Source organism: Danio rerio, chromosome 2 (assembly GCF_052040795.2).
Source record: "Danio rerio strain M-AB ecotype USA chromosome 2, GRCz13ab, whole genome shotgun sequence".
NCBI classification, from domain to species: domain Eukaryota; kingdom Metazoa; phylum Chordata; class Actinopteri; order Cypriniformes; family Danionidae; genus Danio; species Danio rerio.
This window is the reverse complement of record NC_141022.1, coordinates 5948742-5966530: the sequence shown is the minus strand read 5'-3', so window position 1 is coordinate 5966530 and position 17789 is coordinate 5948742. Positions and strand designations below refer to the sequence as shown.

Sequence of the window (17789 nt, the reverse complement as noted above, 5' to 3'; positions counted from 1 at the left end):
AACCACAGTAAGTGCCCTTGGTTTCATACCACAGACATCTTTGTTTTGAAGAATCCCCCCTTCCACCCCTACTCCTCCTCCTTTCCTAGATGGGCGGCACAGTGGTCCAATGGTTAGCACTGTTGCAGGGGTTAGGGAAGGGTTGGGATTTTTTTGCGGATGGGGGTTGTCAATCATACTAAAATAATCTGTGACAGAAGGTCACTCAAAAGTGAAAGTTCTTTCTGTCTTTAATTACTTACACTCCCGTCATTCCTACTACTTTCAGAAGATAAATTTAGATATTTTACCATATTCCCAGAGATGGGTTGCGGCTGGAAGGGCATCCGCTGTGTAAAAACTTGCTGGATAAGTTGGTGGTTCATTCCGCTGTGGCGACCACGGATTAATAAAGGTACTAAGCCGACAAGAAAATGAATGAATGAATGAATTTTACCATATGAAAATCCAATGAAATGATGAACATTGTGAAATTAAAGGCAATAGTGCAGAGATCTGGTCCCCGCGTCAGGTCAGGGTGCGCCAGTAGCCTTTAAAACTAAAAGGGGGTAAACACTTTTTCACACAGGGCTACGTATTTTTGTATTTTGCTACTTGACTCAATAATAAAAACCTTCGTCTCAAAACTGCGTGCTGTGTTTACTTGTGTTATCTTTGACTCATTTTTTTTTGGCTCTTTCACACCACTATACATAAGATGTTGTGGTTTTGCTGGCATAATACCAGCACCTAAAAGAAAAGAAAAGAAAAGAAAACATGTTTGTCCACCAACAGAACAGCAGCCTAAGGTGGTTTAACATGCAAAACACAGTACCTGATCTTAGGAGGCATCAAATGCGGATCCGCAAACCACCAATTTCAAGATGGTGACCAGCAATATCAGAATTTTGAGCAGAGCTCTTACTTATTTAACATGGTCAGCAAATTCAAGTAAACACTGAACTCAATTCACACAATGAGACATTCACTCTTCTTTAGGTGCGTTATTGTTAGCCAGATTTGGCTTCCTTAACGGTACAGTTTGAACAACCCAGTTCCTAAAGCCCGCTGACTAGAATAACTTGCTCTTTTATTTTCTTTGGCAGCTCAAATTAATCTCGCAACGCACAAACAATTGCTTAGGCTTCAACTGAGCACTCGCATTAAGGGGGAATGAAGAAAGAGTGCTGCATCTGTGATGAAGGTATTCGCTGAATGAGCCAATTAATCACCGAAAATCCTGCACACATGGAACAAACAGCCATGTACACACTCATGTTTCGCATTTGATATACTGTACTGGAATAAATCAGATCGATAAATGTCTCTGTTATCAGCGATAGAATATGAATGAATCTTTTTCCTAGATTGCCTTTCAAGCAGTTCTGTCACCATGACGAAGGGGCGCCATCCAGATGCAGCGCCGCAAGGGATCTCGAGAGTCATTCATCTGTAGTCTAATAATCACCCTACAGCGCAGACAACCTGTGCACTGGCTTTAAAAACTGTGTCTTGATTAAAAGTGTTGAATCTTTGCTTGGCTTTTATACGAACAGGGTATAAAAAAGTGTGGGAAATAAGTATTGAACGTGTCATCATTTTTCTCAGAAAACATATTTCTAAAGGTGCTGTTGACTTGAAATTTCCCTTAGATGTTGGTAATAACCAAATAAATCCAAATATGGAAAGAAAAATCGAATTAGTTTACAAATGAAGTTATGTGTAATCAAATGAAATGACACTAGAGAAAAGTATTGAACACATGAAGAAAGGGAGGTGTAGAAAGGCAGGGAAGGCCCAGACAGCAGCTGAAATCTCTCACTTAGTTAATTTAATTAACCTAGTTTAGCCTTTACAGTGCATCCGGAAAGTTTTCATATTGCTTCAGTTTTTCTACATTTTTTTTAATTCAGTTGATTTGACTTGATTTGAGAAGGCATTAGCTCCCAGGGTTGACAGTGCATGTCAAAGCACAAACCAAGCATGAAGACAAAGGAATTGTCTGTAGACTATTGGTGTGTGTGTGCACGTCATTGCATACAAGGTTTCTGTATTTATAACCACCACCTCAGAGAATATTGGGGGTCATGAGTCACTGGCATTGTCATTTTGGGGGTCGCGGGCTGAAAAGTTTGGGAACCCCTGGTTTAGGGGACGCCGCCGTCTCTATTCTTCCGCCCTAGACGCGGATATAACTGTGGGCGCGGGTGGTGAGAGTAGTTTCGGGGACGCCGCTCTCTCTGTTCTGCCACCCTAGACGCGGATGAAGGCGCGGGTGGCGAGGGTAGTTTCGGGGATGCCGCCCTCTCTATTAGGCGGCCGCCTAGATCGCCTTTAAGGGCGCGCCGGCCTTGTGTACAGTAAATATATTTATGGAACATGATCTTTACTTAATACTCAAATGATTTTTGGCAGAAAAGAAAAATCGACCAATGAATGTATTGTTGGCAATTGGCCAAAAAATACCAAAACAACATCCAGGATCTAACAGTGCATCCGGAAAGTTTTCATATTGCTTCAGTTTTTCTACATTTTTTTTAATTCAGTTGATTTGACTTGATCTGAGAAGGCATTAGCTCCCAGGGTTGACAGTGCATGTCAAAGCACAAACCAAGCATGAAGACAAAGGAATTGTCTGTAGACCTCCGAGACAGGTTTGTCTTGAATTTTGTATTCAAATTTCTGCTGATCTAAAAGTTCCAATGAGCACAGCGGCCTACATCATCCATAAGTGGAAGATGTTTGGAACCACCCGGACTCTTTCTAGAGCTGGCCGTCCATCTAAACTGAGCGATCGGGGAGAAGGACCTTAGTCAGGGAGGTAATTAATAACCCGATGGTCACTCTGTCTGAGCTTCAGCGTTTTTCTGTGGAGAGAGGAGAACCTTACAGAAGGACAACCATCTGTGCAGCAGTCCACCAATCAGGCCTGTATGATAGAGTGGCCAGACGGAAGCTGCTCCCGCCTGGAATTTGCCAAAAGGCATCTGAAGGATTCTCAGACCATGCCATAAGGATGTTTTTCAGCAGCAGGAACTCGAAGACTAGTCAGGATAGAGGGAAAGATGAATGCAGCAATGTAAAGAGACATCCTGAAGGAAAACCTGCTTTAGAGTGCTCTTGACCTCAGACTGGGGCAATGGTTCATCTTCCAGCAGAACAATGACCCAAAGCACACTGCCAAAATATCAATGGAGTGGCTTCACAACAACTTGGTGAATTTCCTTGAGTGGCCCACCCAGAGCCCAAATCCTATTGAACATCTCTGGAGAGATCTGAAAATGGTTGTACACTGTCGCTTCCCATCCAGCATGATAGAGCTTGAGGGGTGCTGCAAAGAGGAATGGGCAAAAATTCCCAGACAGGTGTGCCAAGCTTGTAGCATCATATACAAAAAGACTTGAGGCTGTAATTGCTGCCAAAGGTGCATCAACAAAGAATTGAGCAAAGGCTGTGAATACTGATGTACATGTGATTATTCAGGCTTATTATTTTTACTAAATTAACAACAATTTCAAAAACCTTTTTTTTCACTTTGTCATTATGCGGTATTGTGTGTAGAATTATGAGCAAATAAATGAATTTATTCCATTTTGGAATAAGGCTGTAACATAAAAAATGTGGAAAAAGTGAAGCGCTATGAATACTTTATGGATGCACTGTGAATGTCACTTTAAGCTGAAAACTAGTATCTTGAAAAATGTCTAGTAAAATATTTACTGTCATCATGGCAGAGATCAAATAAATCAGATATTAGAAATGTGTTATTAAAACTATTATTTTTAGAAATGTGTTTAAAAAGTCTCCTTTCTATTAAACAGAAATTGGGGAAAAATATACAGGGGGCTAATAATTCAGGAAGGCTACTAACTCAACGACTTAATCAACTAAAGTAGCTGAATGTGTTTTGTGGCAAAGCGATAGAATATGATCCCCAGTTTAGTCCTCAGCTGGTGAAGAGGAAAATGCAAGAGAAGCACAGAAACTTTATACATTTTGCATTGCAATATTGATCACAGTGTCACCGTTAAATATATCTACAGTGACTCTGGACTGCCTTTTTACAGGCCTCGTTCCTGAGCACATCACTTTTAAAGGGTTGTTTTATGAACGTTACCGCCCAATAAGCATCTCTGGAAGGAAGAGTAGAGAAGTAAGAGCTGACATCATCACAACGCAGCCTCTTTTGAGATGTCAGTTGTGTTGATGCTGCACTCTTCGGCTAAAAATACTCCAATTATGCAGTCTTAACTTACAGGGTGAGGCTGACCTTATGGAAGGCAAGAAACTGCAATTCCCAGCTGGCCCCAGATACTTTGTGAATAAGCACTGAGGTGTGAAGATTTGTCTGGACTTTTCTTTCCAAAGTTTTGGAGAGAATATATAGCAGTGATTTGTCATGTGTGTGCTGTTGAGACTCACCTCTACAGCAGCCTTGGCTCGAACAAACTCCTCCTCTAATGAATGTTGTCTTCCCAGTAAAGAGCCGCCCAGCTGGGGCTTCTGCCGCTGCGCACACAGATGGTCAAACACACACCCAGACAAGGTCAACCAGCAGTCCTTCAGTAACACTGTCTTTGTCCTTGCTTCATGCTGAACAAGCAGCCTTAAAGTTAGGGCAAATAATCATTTTTTTCTCAACAAAAAAGTGTTAGCATTAGCATACTCATAAAGCCCAAAACATAACTTTGAAGGATTGTTAGGGGGTCGTCGATCACCTGTAATGCGCTATTCCGTTCTGAGAACGCACCTTTTTTGTTGACAAGAAAAAAATAAGCGTGCTGCGCTTTTTATGTTGCTAGGCAACGACTGAATTAGCTGCTTATTGTGCGCAAGCGTTACTGTTTATATTGTTATAATTGTAATATTTAATAATATTGTGATATTTACGACTTGTGAAGTCATACAGCTCTGGGAAACCACTAGTCACTCCTGCATCTTTAAAAGACTCCTTAGTCGTCTTGACAACATTGCTGTCACCTCAACAGAAAACCCGCCTTTGCTTTCGTTTCATATCGGCCCGAGATATTTAAGCCGATAAAGAATGGTATTATTACTTCCACTCCTATACGCAAGTTCAGAAAAAAGTAATATTAAGATTTAATTTTATTTATTTGCCTTTATATCGGTTATTGGCTTCGAAATATAAAAAATTATAGGTATCATCCAAAGTTCCCTATCGGTTTTCAAGGGAGATATATGTTAAATAGTGACAGAAAACTGGAATGAAGAACTGACAAGCAATCACTGTGAATGCTTGATATATCGGTTGCTGCATCGAAATTGGCCGATAAACAGCTATTTTGAATGTTATTATCCCGATAAATCATCCAAATAAAGGCTTTACTTCGACTCATATAGTCAAGATGAGAAAAAATAATATTAAGATTTGCCTTTAATTGCCTATATATTGTTTACTGGCTTCAAAATATAAACAATTATCAGTGTCTAAATCCATATCGGTTTTCCGCATCAATTAGCAAAGGAGAAATATGTTAAATAGTGACAAAAATATCAATTGGAATAAAGAAAGAAATTGTTTGATGAACCGACAACTAATCACTTGGAATGCTTGATACATCGGTTGCTGCATCTGTATTGGCCGATATTTGACTATTTTAAATGTTATCGTTATTATCCTGATAAAGAATTTGTCAGCCCGATATTTTGACAGTCAATAAATAATAGCTTTACTTCCACTCATATAGTCAGGATAAGAAAAAATAATATCAAGATTTGCATTTATTTGCTTATATATCGGTTACTGGCTTCAAAATATAAACAATTATCGGTATCCAAATCCATATCGGTTTTCCACATCAATTAGCAAAGGAGAAATATGTTAAATAGTGACAAAAATTTTTATTGGAATGAAGAAGAAAGTGTTTGAAGAAAAAATAACTTATCAGTGGGTATGCTTGATATATTGGTTGCTGCATAGTTATTGGCCAATAAACGGCTATTTTAAATGTTATCATTATTATCCCTATAAGGAATTTGTCAGCCCAATATTTTAAAAGTCGATAAATAATGCCTTTACTTTCACTCATATAGTAAGGATGAGAAGACATATTATCAAGATTTGCATTTATTTGCCTATATATCAGTTACTGGCTTCAAAATATAAAAATTTATCAGTATCAATATCGGTTTTCCATATAAATTTTTGAAGGAGAAATATGTTAAATAGTGACAGAAAATGTCAATTAGAATGAATAAGAAAGTGTTTTATTTAACTGAATTTATCCAGTCAAGGACACTGATTAACCCAGGTTAGCCCAGTGTTTATAAATTAACAAAGTCAAATCTCAGCTTACGAGTTTTTAGCATGAATTAAGATTTCAAGTGTTAAAAACCCTTCTGATATCACATGCAGTAATATTTTGCCATTTTAGGTGTATTTTTTAGGCCACACTAATTTAATAGGTAAAATTACATTTATGGGGAATATATAGTATATATTAATTAAATATAAAATTGCTATAATCAATTATTAATTACACCTACTACACCCAAAAAAGATTTTTGCTGCTTGTTCAAACTACTTATTTAAAATGAGCTGAATCAACACAACACAAGAGTTTTTTGGGGGATAAACTTAAATGTTTTATGTTCGATCCACTTAAATTTGTAGAAACAATAAAGTGAACTAAACGATTTGTTTTCCCAGAGATGGGTTGAGGCTGGAAGGGCATCCGCTGCGTAAAAAAACTTGCTGGATAAGTTGGCTGTTCATTCCGCTGTGGCGACCCCGGATTAATAAAGTAACTAAGCCGACAAGAAAATGAATGAATGAATGAATAAACGATTTGTGTTGAGACAACATGAAAGAATTTTGTGCAACCCAGCATATTTGACAGTGCAATATATAATAAATACATAGAGCCTATTTATTACTATTATTATTTTCGATGACATATTTTAAATGCACAGTCAGAAAAAAACTTTGATGAAGCAACAAATCCTGAACTTCAAACAACAAATCACAGTTTAAAAAAGCACCTAATGGAAAGAGACCCATTCGCTTTCCATTAAGTGCATCTTAGAAACATGATCTGGCCTTTAAAGTAGCAATCTGTATCTGCCATATATAAAGATGCAAGTGATTCCACTCCTCAGTATCTATAGTTCAGTATATGAGATGGAAGTTCGATTAGTGTGTACCTGAGGGGCCGGTCCGGGGTCTGATTCTGTGCTAATGCTGAGCTCCAGAGCGCTGTGCCTGTTCGAGAAGTCTGTTTTAAAATCTGCAGACCTGAAAAAAGACATGAATACGCCTGAAATAAATCACAAAGCCTACTGAATAAAACAATCCAAATCTAAAATCCATGATAAATGATGATGCCATTAAAACTGCATTGTAGTGATTTAGCTTTCATAACTGTTGTACATATTTACCTGCACGCATTATAATTTCTGAATGCACTGATAGGCTATATTGTGCAAGTTTTGCAGCATCACTATAATGTCATATTGTAATATTTATATTACTTAAGTTTGATTTATACTAGGCGATGCAAAGGCGCAGTAGGTAGTGCTGTTGCCTCATAGCTTGAAGGTCGCTGGGTCGAGCCTTGGCTCAGTTGGCGTTTCTGTGTGGAGTTTGCATGTTCTATCTGTGTTCGTGTGGGTTTCCTCCGGGTGCTCCGGTTTCCCCCACAGTCCAAAGACATGCGGTACAGGTGACTTGGCAGTGGCGCAGTAGGTAGTGCTATCGCCTCACAGCAGTGTTCACCAATAAAATGATATGGATCATATGGAAGAGGAAAGGTGAGGAAAATGTATTTGATTACAAATCATAGACACCATTAAGGTGCTTTGTGGTAGTTATTTGGTGTTGTGCAAAGAACTGCACAAAGAAAATCCTTCATTCATCGAAAAATAAACTTTAATTCGTCATAAAAATAAACCTACATTGGTTAAAAATAAACCTACATTTGTCAAAAAATAAAACTTAATTTATTAAAAAGTAAACCTTAATTAATCGAAAAATAAACCTTTATTTGTCGAAAAATAAACCTACATTAGTCTAAAAATAATCCTTCATTCATCGAAAAATAAACCTTTATTTGTCGAAAAATAAACCTACATTAGTCTAAAAATAATCCTTCATTCATCGAAAAATAAACCTTCATTTTTCGAAAAATAATCCTTCATTAGTCGATAATCTATCAATAATCTAAATATCATTAGTGTAAACAGAAGCAAAAGTTGTTGGCGTCATCCTGCCTTCTAGTGTTCACCAATAAAATTATCAAATGGAAAAAGAAAGGTGAGGAAAATGTATTTGATTATAAATCATAGACACCGTTAAGGTGTTTTGTGGTATTTATTTGGTGTTAACTGCTCAAAAATAATGCTTCATTTATCGATAATATATCCTGATAATACAGTACATCATACTGCCCCTAGTGTTCATTTTACCAAAAAACTGCAGTCAAACATATTTGTTGAAGTGCATATTTGCAGTAGCCTTAAGCGCATCTTTCCAATGAGCCTTTATTGGGAATATGTGGGACTGCACTACTTTTAGGATTGATGATGAGGAAGAATCCTGAGCTTACCACAAAAGTTCACTGGATGAATGGTTGGAGGTGCATCTCTTCCTCTCATATCTCCACTTGCGCCCTCCGTTCAAGGCACTGTCCGGGTGAAGGCTCACCTCTTCCCATTTGTCCAGTGGTGAGCTGCTCACTGTAGAAAGAGTGACAAACGCTACACTTTTAATGAAATACATGGGTCCAAAAGGTAGATTAAGGTGACCCAGCGGCAGATAAGGATACAGCTTACAGCTTAAGCTCTGTCTGCCTCAACCAGGCCAAAAACTGGTGCTCAAAATTGATTAAAGCAGTTGGGCTGTAGATGATGAATCTAGTACACCAGAGAAAACCGTGCTTTAGCTTACAGTAGCCTAAGGCGTAATCAACTGGAAATGAACTTTACGGTACAAGTTGTTTAATGCTTTCCAAAGGATTACGATAAGCCAGTGTGGCGTTTCAACAACAGAGCTGAAATGAAAACCAAGACATTTCTACTTGGAGTGTGAAAGCCACGCTTGTGTGTGTGTGTGTTTAAAGCATTTCCATAATTTCCCACTTACTACATTTAGTATAATGAGGAGCTAGGTTGCTGATAAAAGGCAGACTAACTGCTTCCCAATAAAGCCCCAAAGGCACAGAAAAAACAAAACTCGAAAGGTCAAAAATTAAATTACACTAAGAGCACGGATTAAATCAGCTGCAAATTTAATCATAAGCACCTCTTAAATTGATTAAAAGAACTCTAAGCTTTCACAAACGGAGGACTTTTAATGGATTGAAGCGGACAACTTTCCTAACGCATTAAAAGGTTTCATTAAATTATCGTTTTGTTAATGATAGGGAGACACAGCGATCATGTCTAATGTAAGCAACGCTGTAAAAAATAGCAACCCAACACGTTTGGGTCAAACATTTAACCCAAGCAGCTGGACCAAAACAGCACAATGCTGGTTGGTTTATATTTGACCTTTTGTTATTAACGTAGCATTGTTTCAAGTGAAGGTATTTCATAATCATGATAATATTGATAAAAAAGGTCCAAATCGGAGAGAGTGGATATTTCAACAGTTTTAACCCAGATTTAAAATATAGACCAACCCAGTGGTTGGGTTACAATTTTAACTCTAAGGGCTCTATTTTGACGGTCCATGCGCAAAACGGAAAGCGCAGGGCGCAAACGCTTTCAGGGCGTGTCAGAATCCATGTTTGCTAATTTTAGGGATGGGAAAATCCGCTTTGCACCAAGGCGCATGGTCTAAAAGGGTTGAGCTTATTTTGTTAATGAGTTATTGGTGTGTTTTGAGAATAAACCAATCAGTCTCATCTCCCATTCCCTTTAAGAGTCAGCTGCGTCGCGCCATAAGCGCATTTGCTATTTACAGGACGTAAAGTAAGTGTAAGTGGAAAAAATTTGCAGTTTTAAAAAAACAGTTTTTTTTTTTTTTAACAGAAAACAGTTAAACAGAGCATCTACCGTGCGAGAATGAGAGATAAGGGATGTACTTTCACTTTCGCTCATGGATAGGGAAACCTTAACGCACAGACATCAATTAGTCTATAAATAATTAATTTAGTTTGTTAAGCGCAAATATTTGTTTCAAAACTATTTCTAAATTCAGTTCTAATTTCCAGCAAACGAATAAATGAACAATAATAACGAAGTGTGCGCTCAGAGTTATATCCTAAAACACATGCTGTGCCCCATATGGTCTAAAACCTGCAGGTGGGCAAATCTAAGCTTGTTTTTAATAAAACAAATATAAATATGGATATAATAAATAATACTGCAAATAATAATAACATTATACAAAAGCAAATTGTTATAATTGAACTGAAAAAGCCTCCCGAGATGAAGAAGGCAAAAACAAAGCAGTGGTTTTTCATATTTATGTAGGCTAGAAAATAATGCGTTTTGTAATATTTTATTCCTTTATTTATATCCTATATCTATTCTTATTATATCCTATATATAGGCCTATCCTTAATATTTAAATTTTTTCATGTGTAAAGATATTTGCATATTGCTCTACATCTTGTGTGTGGGCTATTAAGCAGTGTGTAAGCGAGGCGCAACCCTGCGCTGGAGTTTAGACCGGGTTAGTTTTGGTCTAATGAAAAATCTATTATAGTTTCTCAAAATAGCAACGCGCCAGCGGTCCGCCTCAGAACGCCTTCCTTTTTAGACCAGAACGCCTATGGGCGCACATTTGAGCGCAAATGCATTTGCTATTTAAAAAGCGTAGCGCAACGCCTCAAAACGACTCTTGCGCCAAGCTGAAAATAGCAAATAAGTATTGCGCCGAGCCTTGCGCCACATTGTGCGGGTGTATGAAAGGGCCCTAAATTTTAACCAAACTGTTGGTTATGTCCATATTTTACCCATACTCGGGTTAAAACAAACCCTCCTATGCATCGATTTTGATATGTTGGACTAAAAACACAATAATCTTTTAGTGCAAATTTAGATATTACTACATGATATACTACAAATGGAATATGTTTTCTGGAACCAAATCTAATCATTTTCATAGCAATAACTATTAATAAAAATATCATTTCAAATGGGAAACATTTGCCTCTATTTTATGTTTTTAGAAAGTGCATTTTTGTAACCCACAATGTTACCAAACATGTAATGAGAGGAAATAATAATGCTATTAAATATGATGTTATTATTTTCCTTTGTTTATATATGTTCTGTACTTGATATTCATATAAATAATTTGCAATTGAGAAAATCAATAAAGTGTTTAAATTACTAAAAAAAGAAAGTGTTCAGATGGTCTGTTCGATTCATCACCGTCAGGTAGACTGTGAAATTTGACAAAAAAAGTTTGGTCAACTAACAACAGAGTAAACAACAATTAGCCTCTGTTATACACTTAAGCGAATACATCTAATTTTTTTCAAATCACATATTCCGTGAAACTGCAAAGTTTGGCTAGTCAGCCGTCATAACAAATTCTTATTATCCATTATTTGTGGGACAGATAGTCCGGCTCGAGGAAAACATAAGCATTTTAAGTTTTGCTACACTGTAAAACCCAACAGTCTCTGTAACGACGGGGTGGAGTGACAGAAACAACCGGAGGTAAGATCCAAAAGCAGGTTTATTCATAGTCAGGCAAGCGATGTTCAACACAGGTGCAAACAGGTATTTGGAGACAGTCCAGAATCACAGTCGAATACAGGCTAGAGGTCAGAAAGGCAGGCAAAGAGGCTAACGGTCGGTACACAAGATAACAAGACCGGGAAAACTAATGCTACTTGTAATGCTACTTAACAGTGAACAAGACTCGGCAAACTGGATGGGTCAAAGAGTGGCTTATGAATGGTGTGTTATCAGTCTCTGACAAGGTTCAGCTGGTGAGTGTAATCAAGCTAGATGTGTGAGCATGGGTGTCTGGGAGAAGTGCATGTATGAAAATGTAGTCCAGGAAAAGGCAGAAGTGTAGTCCATGGTTTGTTGTGAGAACCAGCGATCTCTGGGGAGCGATCGCTGGTTATGTTACAGTCACCTTTATCAAATGAAATGAGTGTAGTTAGCTTAAAACGTACTAAAAGTTAATTCTACTCATTTGAAAAGAGTTTTGAACTCAGTGTTGATGGTTATGAGTTAATTAAATACCTCATTACTTATTTTAACTCAAATAGTTTGTAGCAATCGGGTTCCTCTAATGGTTTGAGTTGTTTTAACTTATTGGGTTTTACAGTACTCAGCATGTAATATTTGTCACCTCAGGAAAAATTGAAAGAGCACTTCAATTTTATCGTTGGTTCTCTATACAGATCAGCCCAAATTAAATCTATCCATCATATAAAGCAATTGTGTGTCATCAGCAGACTTTAAACCTCTCACTTCACATGGATTTACAAAGCACCAAAGTTTGTTTAGAATGGACTTTCAGTGACAGGCCAGAAATCTCTCGGGTTTCATTAGAAATATCTTCAAATAAATGAAAGCCATACAGGTTTGGAACCACATGAGGGCGCGTAAAAAAAAATGAAGTAAATATTTTGAGCAAGCTAACCCTTTAAAGGGTCACGAAACACCAAAACACATTTTTTGAGCTGTTGACAGTCATATATGTGTCCCACACTGCTAAAAACACTATTAGGACACCTATATTTCACTAAAAAGTGTAAATTGGTTGTTTTTGCGTTATTTCAAGCAAATTCGTACTTCCGGTTTAAAACGAATTTTTGAAGCTGCGTCACGGCCATGACATAATAGCATGTATTCCAGCGTGCAGACTGGGCGTCTGTGCCAGAGTGAGTTTTATTACGTCTTACTGTGTGATGCATTAATGCATGAGTAAGGCTTGGTTCAAACCAATCAGCGCGCTCTATTGTGCAACTTCATTAATATTCATTACTGTCACAGTGTTTAGACGACAGAGACGCCACGTTGTGTTGGCAAAACAAGCGTGAAGTGTTGCTTTTATAGTTTGCTGCAGTTAAGTTTCGTTTTCATTTTCTCTCTGTGAGAGCTCAGCTGGAGTCACGTGTGGATTAACAGTGTACGCGACGCGCGACAACAATAACTTACGTGTCTAAGGAGGATTATTGTTTACCTGAGAGCTGTTCTCATCTGCAAACGCTGAGATCCGTATTCGCTTGTAGTCTTCTCTTCATAAAGACGCGGCTCTAGTTGCTGGTGATTGTCCTGTCTCTACAGATTTGATAAGTGAGCGACCAGTGCTCTTTGTTTATTCAGTTTGTTCGTATCGAACTAAGTTAACTATTGCACCGAGTGTAAACATGTTAGCACCACAACCAAACTTTAACCTCGTGTAGGGTTTTTACCGCATTTTGTGACCGGAATAACACACGTGGCTTTCTGACGCTACCTGCCGTGTGCAGCTAAGTTTCTGGGTAAATGCGGAGGTTTTTTTTCTCACATTCGCCGTGCGGTATCAAACATTGCACGAAAAATACACGCTTACAGCAGTTCCTCAAATCAAATATCTCGCTTGTCGCGAGGGACATGAATGAATTCCCTGAATGAAAGAGCCAAACTGCAGTTAAAGTCCACCATTTAATAATTTGGCAAATAATTCGACTACAGATGTCCATGTAGGTTAAACTTTCTCTAACTTTCACTTTCTCCTGTGTATGTATTTTGACTCTGAAACTCGCGCGTGCCCAAATAGACACTCCCACACCATCCCACTTTTCTTCTTTCGACACTCCCCCCTAAACAGAGCTGGACATGCCCACTTTTCTGACTTTTTCCAAAGTAGAGGTGTGAAAACACCCTGCTGAAACGAGGGGGTTTCATGGTCTTTTAAAGTGTCATTTCTGCTCTTCAGTTTTGTTATTATGTGTATGCTTCAAAACATGACGTAAAAACATTTTACTAATTCAAAGACTACAATGACTGTAATTGTTCATCTAAAGAATAACAATTGTAATTTTTGAAGAGTTCTACCTGAATCTAAGGATGCTCTCTCGGGGTTGGAGCGGCTGGGCGATGACGGCTCGGTCTCCACCTGGATCAGCTCCGTCTCCTCAGTCTTCTTCTTGCGCAGGCTGCTCTTGGAGAAGCCATTTTTGCGAGATCCTCGAGGACTCCGTCTGTCCCAGCTCCATCTCCTCTCGCACGGCTCACTCAGATCCACCAGATCCAGTGTCGTGGACAACACTGAAACATTGGATTTGAAATTAAATATTACCAACATACGGCTAGCTCATACAAACATAACAGTTCATACACTGTAAAAAAATGACTGAGCCAATTAGTTATGACAACTCAGTATTTGGAGTTATCTGGATTGAATGCTTTGACATACAGTAACTTGTATATCAAAGTTTTACTTTACTTTGTTTTTACAGTTTTTAGATGGAAAAAACGAGTCAGCTGAACGCATACTCGTTGATGATATACATACATATATATTAGTTACCTGCTTCAAACATGAGATCTAGATTTTTATTTATTTTATTTATTATAATACTTTTAACTAAATTTATATTTGTTTACATTTAGATGACCACAGACAATGAACATCAGTATTCCAGGCTCATTGCCGATACGTACCCAGGTGTACATTACTAGGGACAGCGAAATACATAACCGGAGGTACGTCTGCTCGCAGTTTTTGTTTTTGCTAATCCCCCAGAGGCCGCTGTGTACACTTTTTGATGATCTCAAATTACTCATTGCGCATTCTCTTCTCGCGTAAATCCACCAGAGGGCGCAATATACACAGGCGACTAGGCCAGCTTGCTGTCAACTGACTGACTGACCCACTTAACCCCTTTATTAATCAGGGGACGCCACAGTGGAATGGACTGCCAACTTATCCAGCATATGTTTCACGCAGTGGATGCCCTTCCAGCTGCAACCCAACACTGGAAAACATCCATATACCCTTGTATCCACACACTTATGCTGCTTTCACAACGTCAAGCGCAAGTGATTTACATGTTAAGTCAATGCAAACATGCGAATACGCGCGAATGGCGGGGCGCGAATGACGCTAATTGCGCGAGTGGCATGGTGCGAATGGCACGATACGCGTGAATGTCGCGGTGCGAATTGAGCGTTTTGCGTTTGACGCGCTTAACGCAAGTTTTGCGCGAATCACTTGAGTTGAAAAATCTGAACTTCAGCAGACATTCGCGCCGTGTTAATCAATCTGGGGGCGTGATTGTGACGTATCACCAGTTCCCGGTGTCCCGGGGGAAATCCTCTAGCCAACACCGACAACAGTTCATCAATCTGGGCTTGGCTCAGTCAGGAGCACCGCTGAAAGCCTCCATCATCCAGGTTCAGTTTCTGGAGGAGTTTATGAGCTCACAGAGCTGGATGCACCTCTGAAAGGATGTAGTGGACTCAGACACGACCCTAAACGTATCGTTGGTTGTTTTTCAGCCTTCAAAAAGCACATAAACACTGTTATTTTCTTCATAAAATCCATGTTAGCCATTTAGCAATAAAGCTAGATTCACCGGCCGGACAGAAGCCCTGCCCATCACGCGAATCCGTGTCTGTCCTGAAGTGAATTTGACGTGTGAAAGAAGTGGATTTGACGCATGAATGAAGCGAGTAAACTCAAATGTTCACGCGGCTATTTATGCGCGAATAGCCCGATTTATCCGCGCATTCCGCGTCTGGTGTGAACGCAGCATTACACTATGGCCAATTTAGCTCACCCAATTCACCTATACTACATGTCTTTGAACTGTGGGGGAAACCGGAGAACCTGGAGAAACATCAGGAGAACATGCAAACTCCACACAGAAATGCTAAACGACCCAGCTGGAGCTCAAACCAGCCACCCTCTTGCTGTGAGGTGATCATGCTACCCACTGCGTCACCTTGACGCTCGTAATTATAATATATTTTATTATAAAACCTTTTAAAAAGAATGAGTATTAGAGCTGTTGAGCCCCATGGCTGTAATTATAAATAATTGGGCCCCCATATAACTAAATCCGCCCCAGGACGCAGGGTAAAATGGCCAAAAAGCCAACTGAGAAGTCCATTATGATGAATTGTGGGACAGAGAAGGAGAACAGATGACAGAGCAGTAACTATGGAGAACCTGCTGTGTTGGAGGTGACGGCTCGTGTGGCTCCATCAGTCTTGCTCTCGCTCTGGAAGTCATCGATAGAAGGGCTCAGTAAGGGTCGACTCTCTTGCTGCTCACTACACAACTGAAACACACAACCAAAACACACATTTCACTCAAAACTGCATACACTTACACAACATATTCGTCTTATTTGTTGTGCACATTTGAAGACAAAGTTTTTTGTCCTCCTGTGAAGTTTCAATTCTTTTTCAAAAATTTCTGTTTTTAACAACGCATCTTAATAGCTAATTTCTAATAACTGATTTGCTTTGACTTTACCATGATGACAGTACATAATATTTTACATTATACTCATGCAATTTAAAAGCTCAACTACCACACCACATCAGAAAATGCTTGGACAGCATGAAAAAACACACACACAAAAAAAAGTAGTGATTTCTAAATTACTTTGACTTGTATTATTTAAAGGTGCAGTAGGTGATTGTTGAAGCAATTTTTGTTGTGCTGGTAAATGAATTTTTATATTTTGGTTAAGGAATAAAACTAAAAAATGTTCATCCAGTTAAATAGAGTCGGACCGACATCTCTCATAATTCCGATAAGTAACCCAATCTGTCTGTCAGCCAATGCAGATTTGAACAACTGCGCAGCCGTTTGTACACAGCTCCGCCGACCGACGCGCATTCACGAGAGAGTGAAGTGGATTTTATACTCTTTGAAGTGTGAAGTTAATATATATATTCAAATTGTATGTGTATAATCTGCTTGTAGACTTGCATACCATTAGAAGAATTCCCAATCACAAGAAATGGATAAGTTATATAGTTATCAGGTTTGGGTCAGGGGTTAACCTAGATGGAATTTGGGGTCAATGGTTAAACTAGATTGGTCTTGTGTGATATATGTAGAAATAAGGGAAAAACAGATGACGGGTGGAATTTGGAGTCAAGGGTTAAACTAGATTGGTCTTGTGTGATATATGTAGAAATAAGGGAAAAACAGATGACAGAGGTGGAATTTGGAGTCAAGGGTTAAACTAGGAGGGATCTTGTGTGACATATGTACAACAACGGAAAAAACAGAGTATTTAAGCAGGCTTGAATTTGAGTGAGACAGAATTTTTCAGACAGAGATGCTACTGGGGGTCTCCTGAAAGTTCTCCTTTGTTGTCGACAATAAAGTATATTCTTCTGATATTCATAACCTCCAGACTGAGTTTGATTGAGTAAGAGAAAAACCAAGAAAACCACTACAAGAGCACACGCGCGATCGGTAAAAACCTGCTGAATCAAAATTTTTTAAAAACCTGAATCATTATTGGAGTTACCTTTGCACGCTGGAGAAAGGATAACACAATGACTGAAGGATTTCTCTTAGACAGGTAATGTTCTGTTTTAAAACTGTTTTGGCTTCACGCAAAGCTGATGAAACGTTAGATGTTGTTGTTACAAATGGGTTATATCTTCACAGAAGTGTTGTTCAGCCACAAAATCATACAATGAAAGATTGATAAGACTATTTTCAGTTTCATAAGAGACTTTTTACAGCATCAATAATGTAGATTTTAATTAGTTTAACAGCAAAACACAAGTAAATAGCGCTATTCCGCCTAGTCTCTCCCTATATTGTTTACCATGCAACTCTAATATTCACTCTGAAATAGCATGTCAGTTTGGCTTGCACGCCGCCGGACAAACACTAGTCACTTTTAACACATGAGAGAGGG

General features: G+C 38.7%; 1 protein-coding gene across 4 annotated transcripts in view; it reads right to left on the bottom strand.

Moving 5' to 3' along the window:
- The window catches only part of pex5lb (peroxisomal biogenesis factor 5-like b), a 75105-nt gene that overhangs the window by 23328 nt on the left and 33988 nt on the right, over positions 1-17789 (bottom strand). For all 4 annotated transcript variants that reach the window (XR_015478201.1, XR_015478202.1, XM_087240409.1 and 1 more), the window contains 5 exons: positions 16070-16181; positions 13951-14163; positions 8544-8673; positions 7144-7234; positions 4402-4488 (listed from right to left, as the gene is read on the bottom strand). Coding sequence is in view for 2 of the 4 variants with exons in the window: in XM_087240409.1 (XP_087096535.1) it covers positions 4402-4488; positions 7144-7234; positions 8544-8673; positions 13951-14163; positions 16070-16181 (633 nt within the window). In the remaining 2 variants the exon portion in view is untranslated. The remainder of the gene's footprint in view (positions 1-4401; positions 4489-7143; positions 7235-8543; positions 8674-13950; positions 14164-16069; positions 16182-17789) is intronic.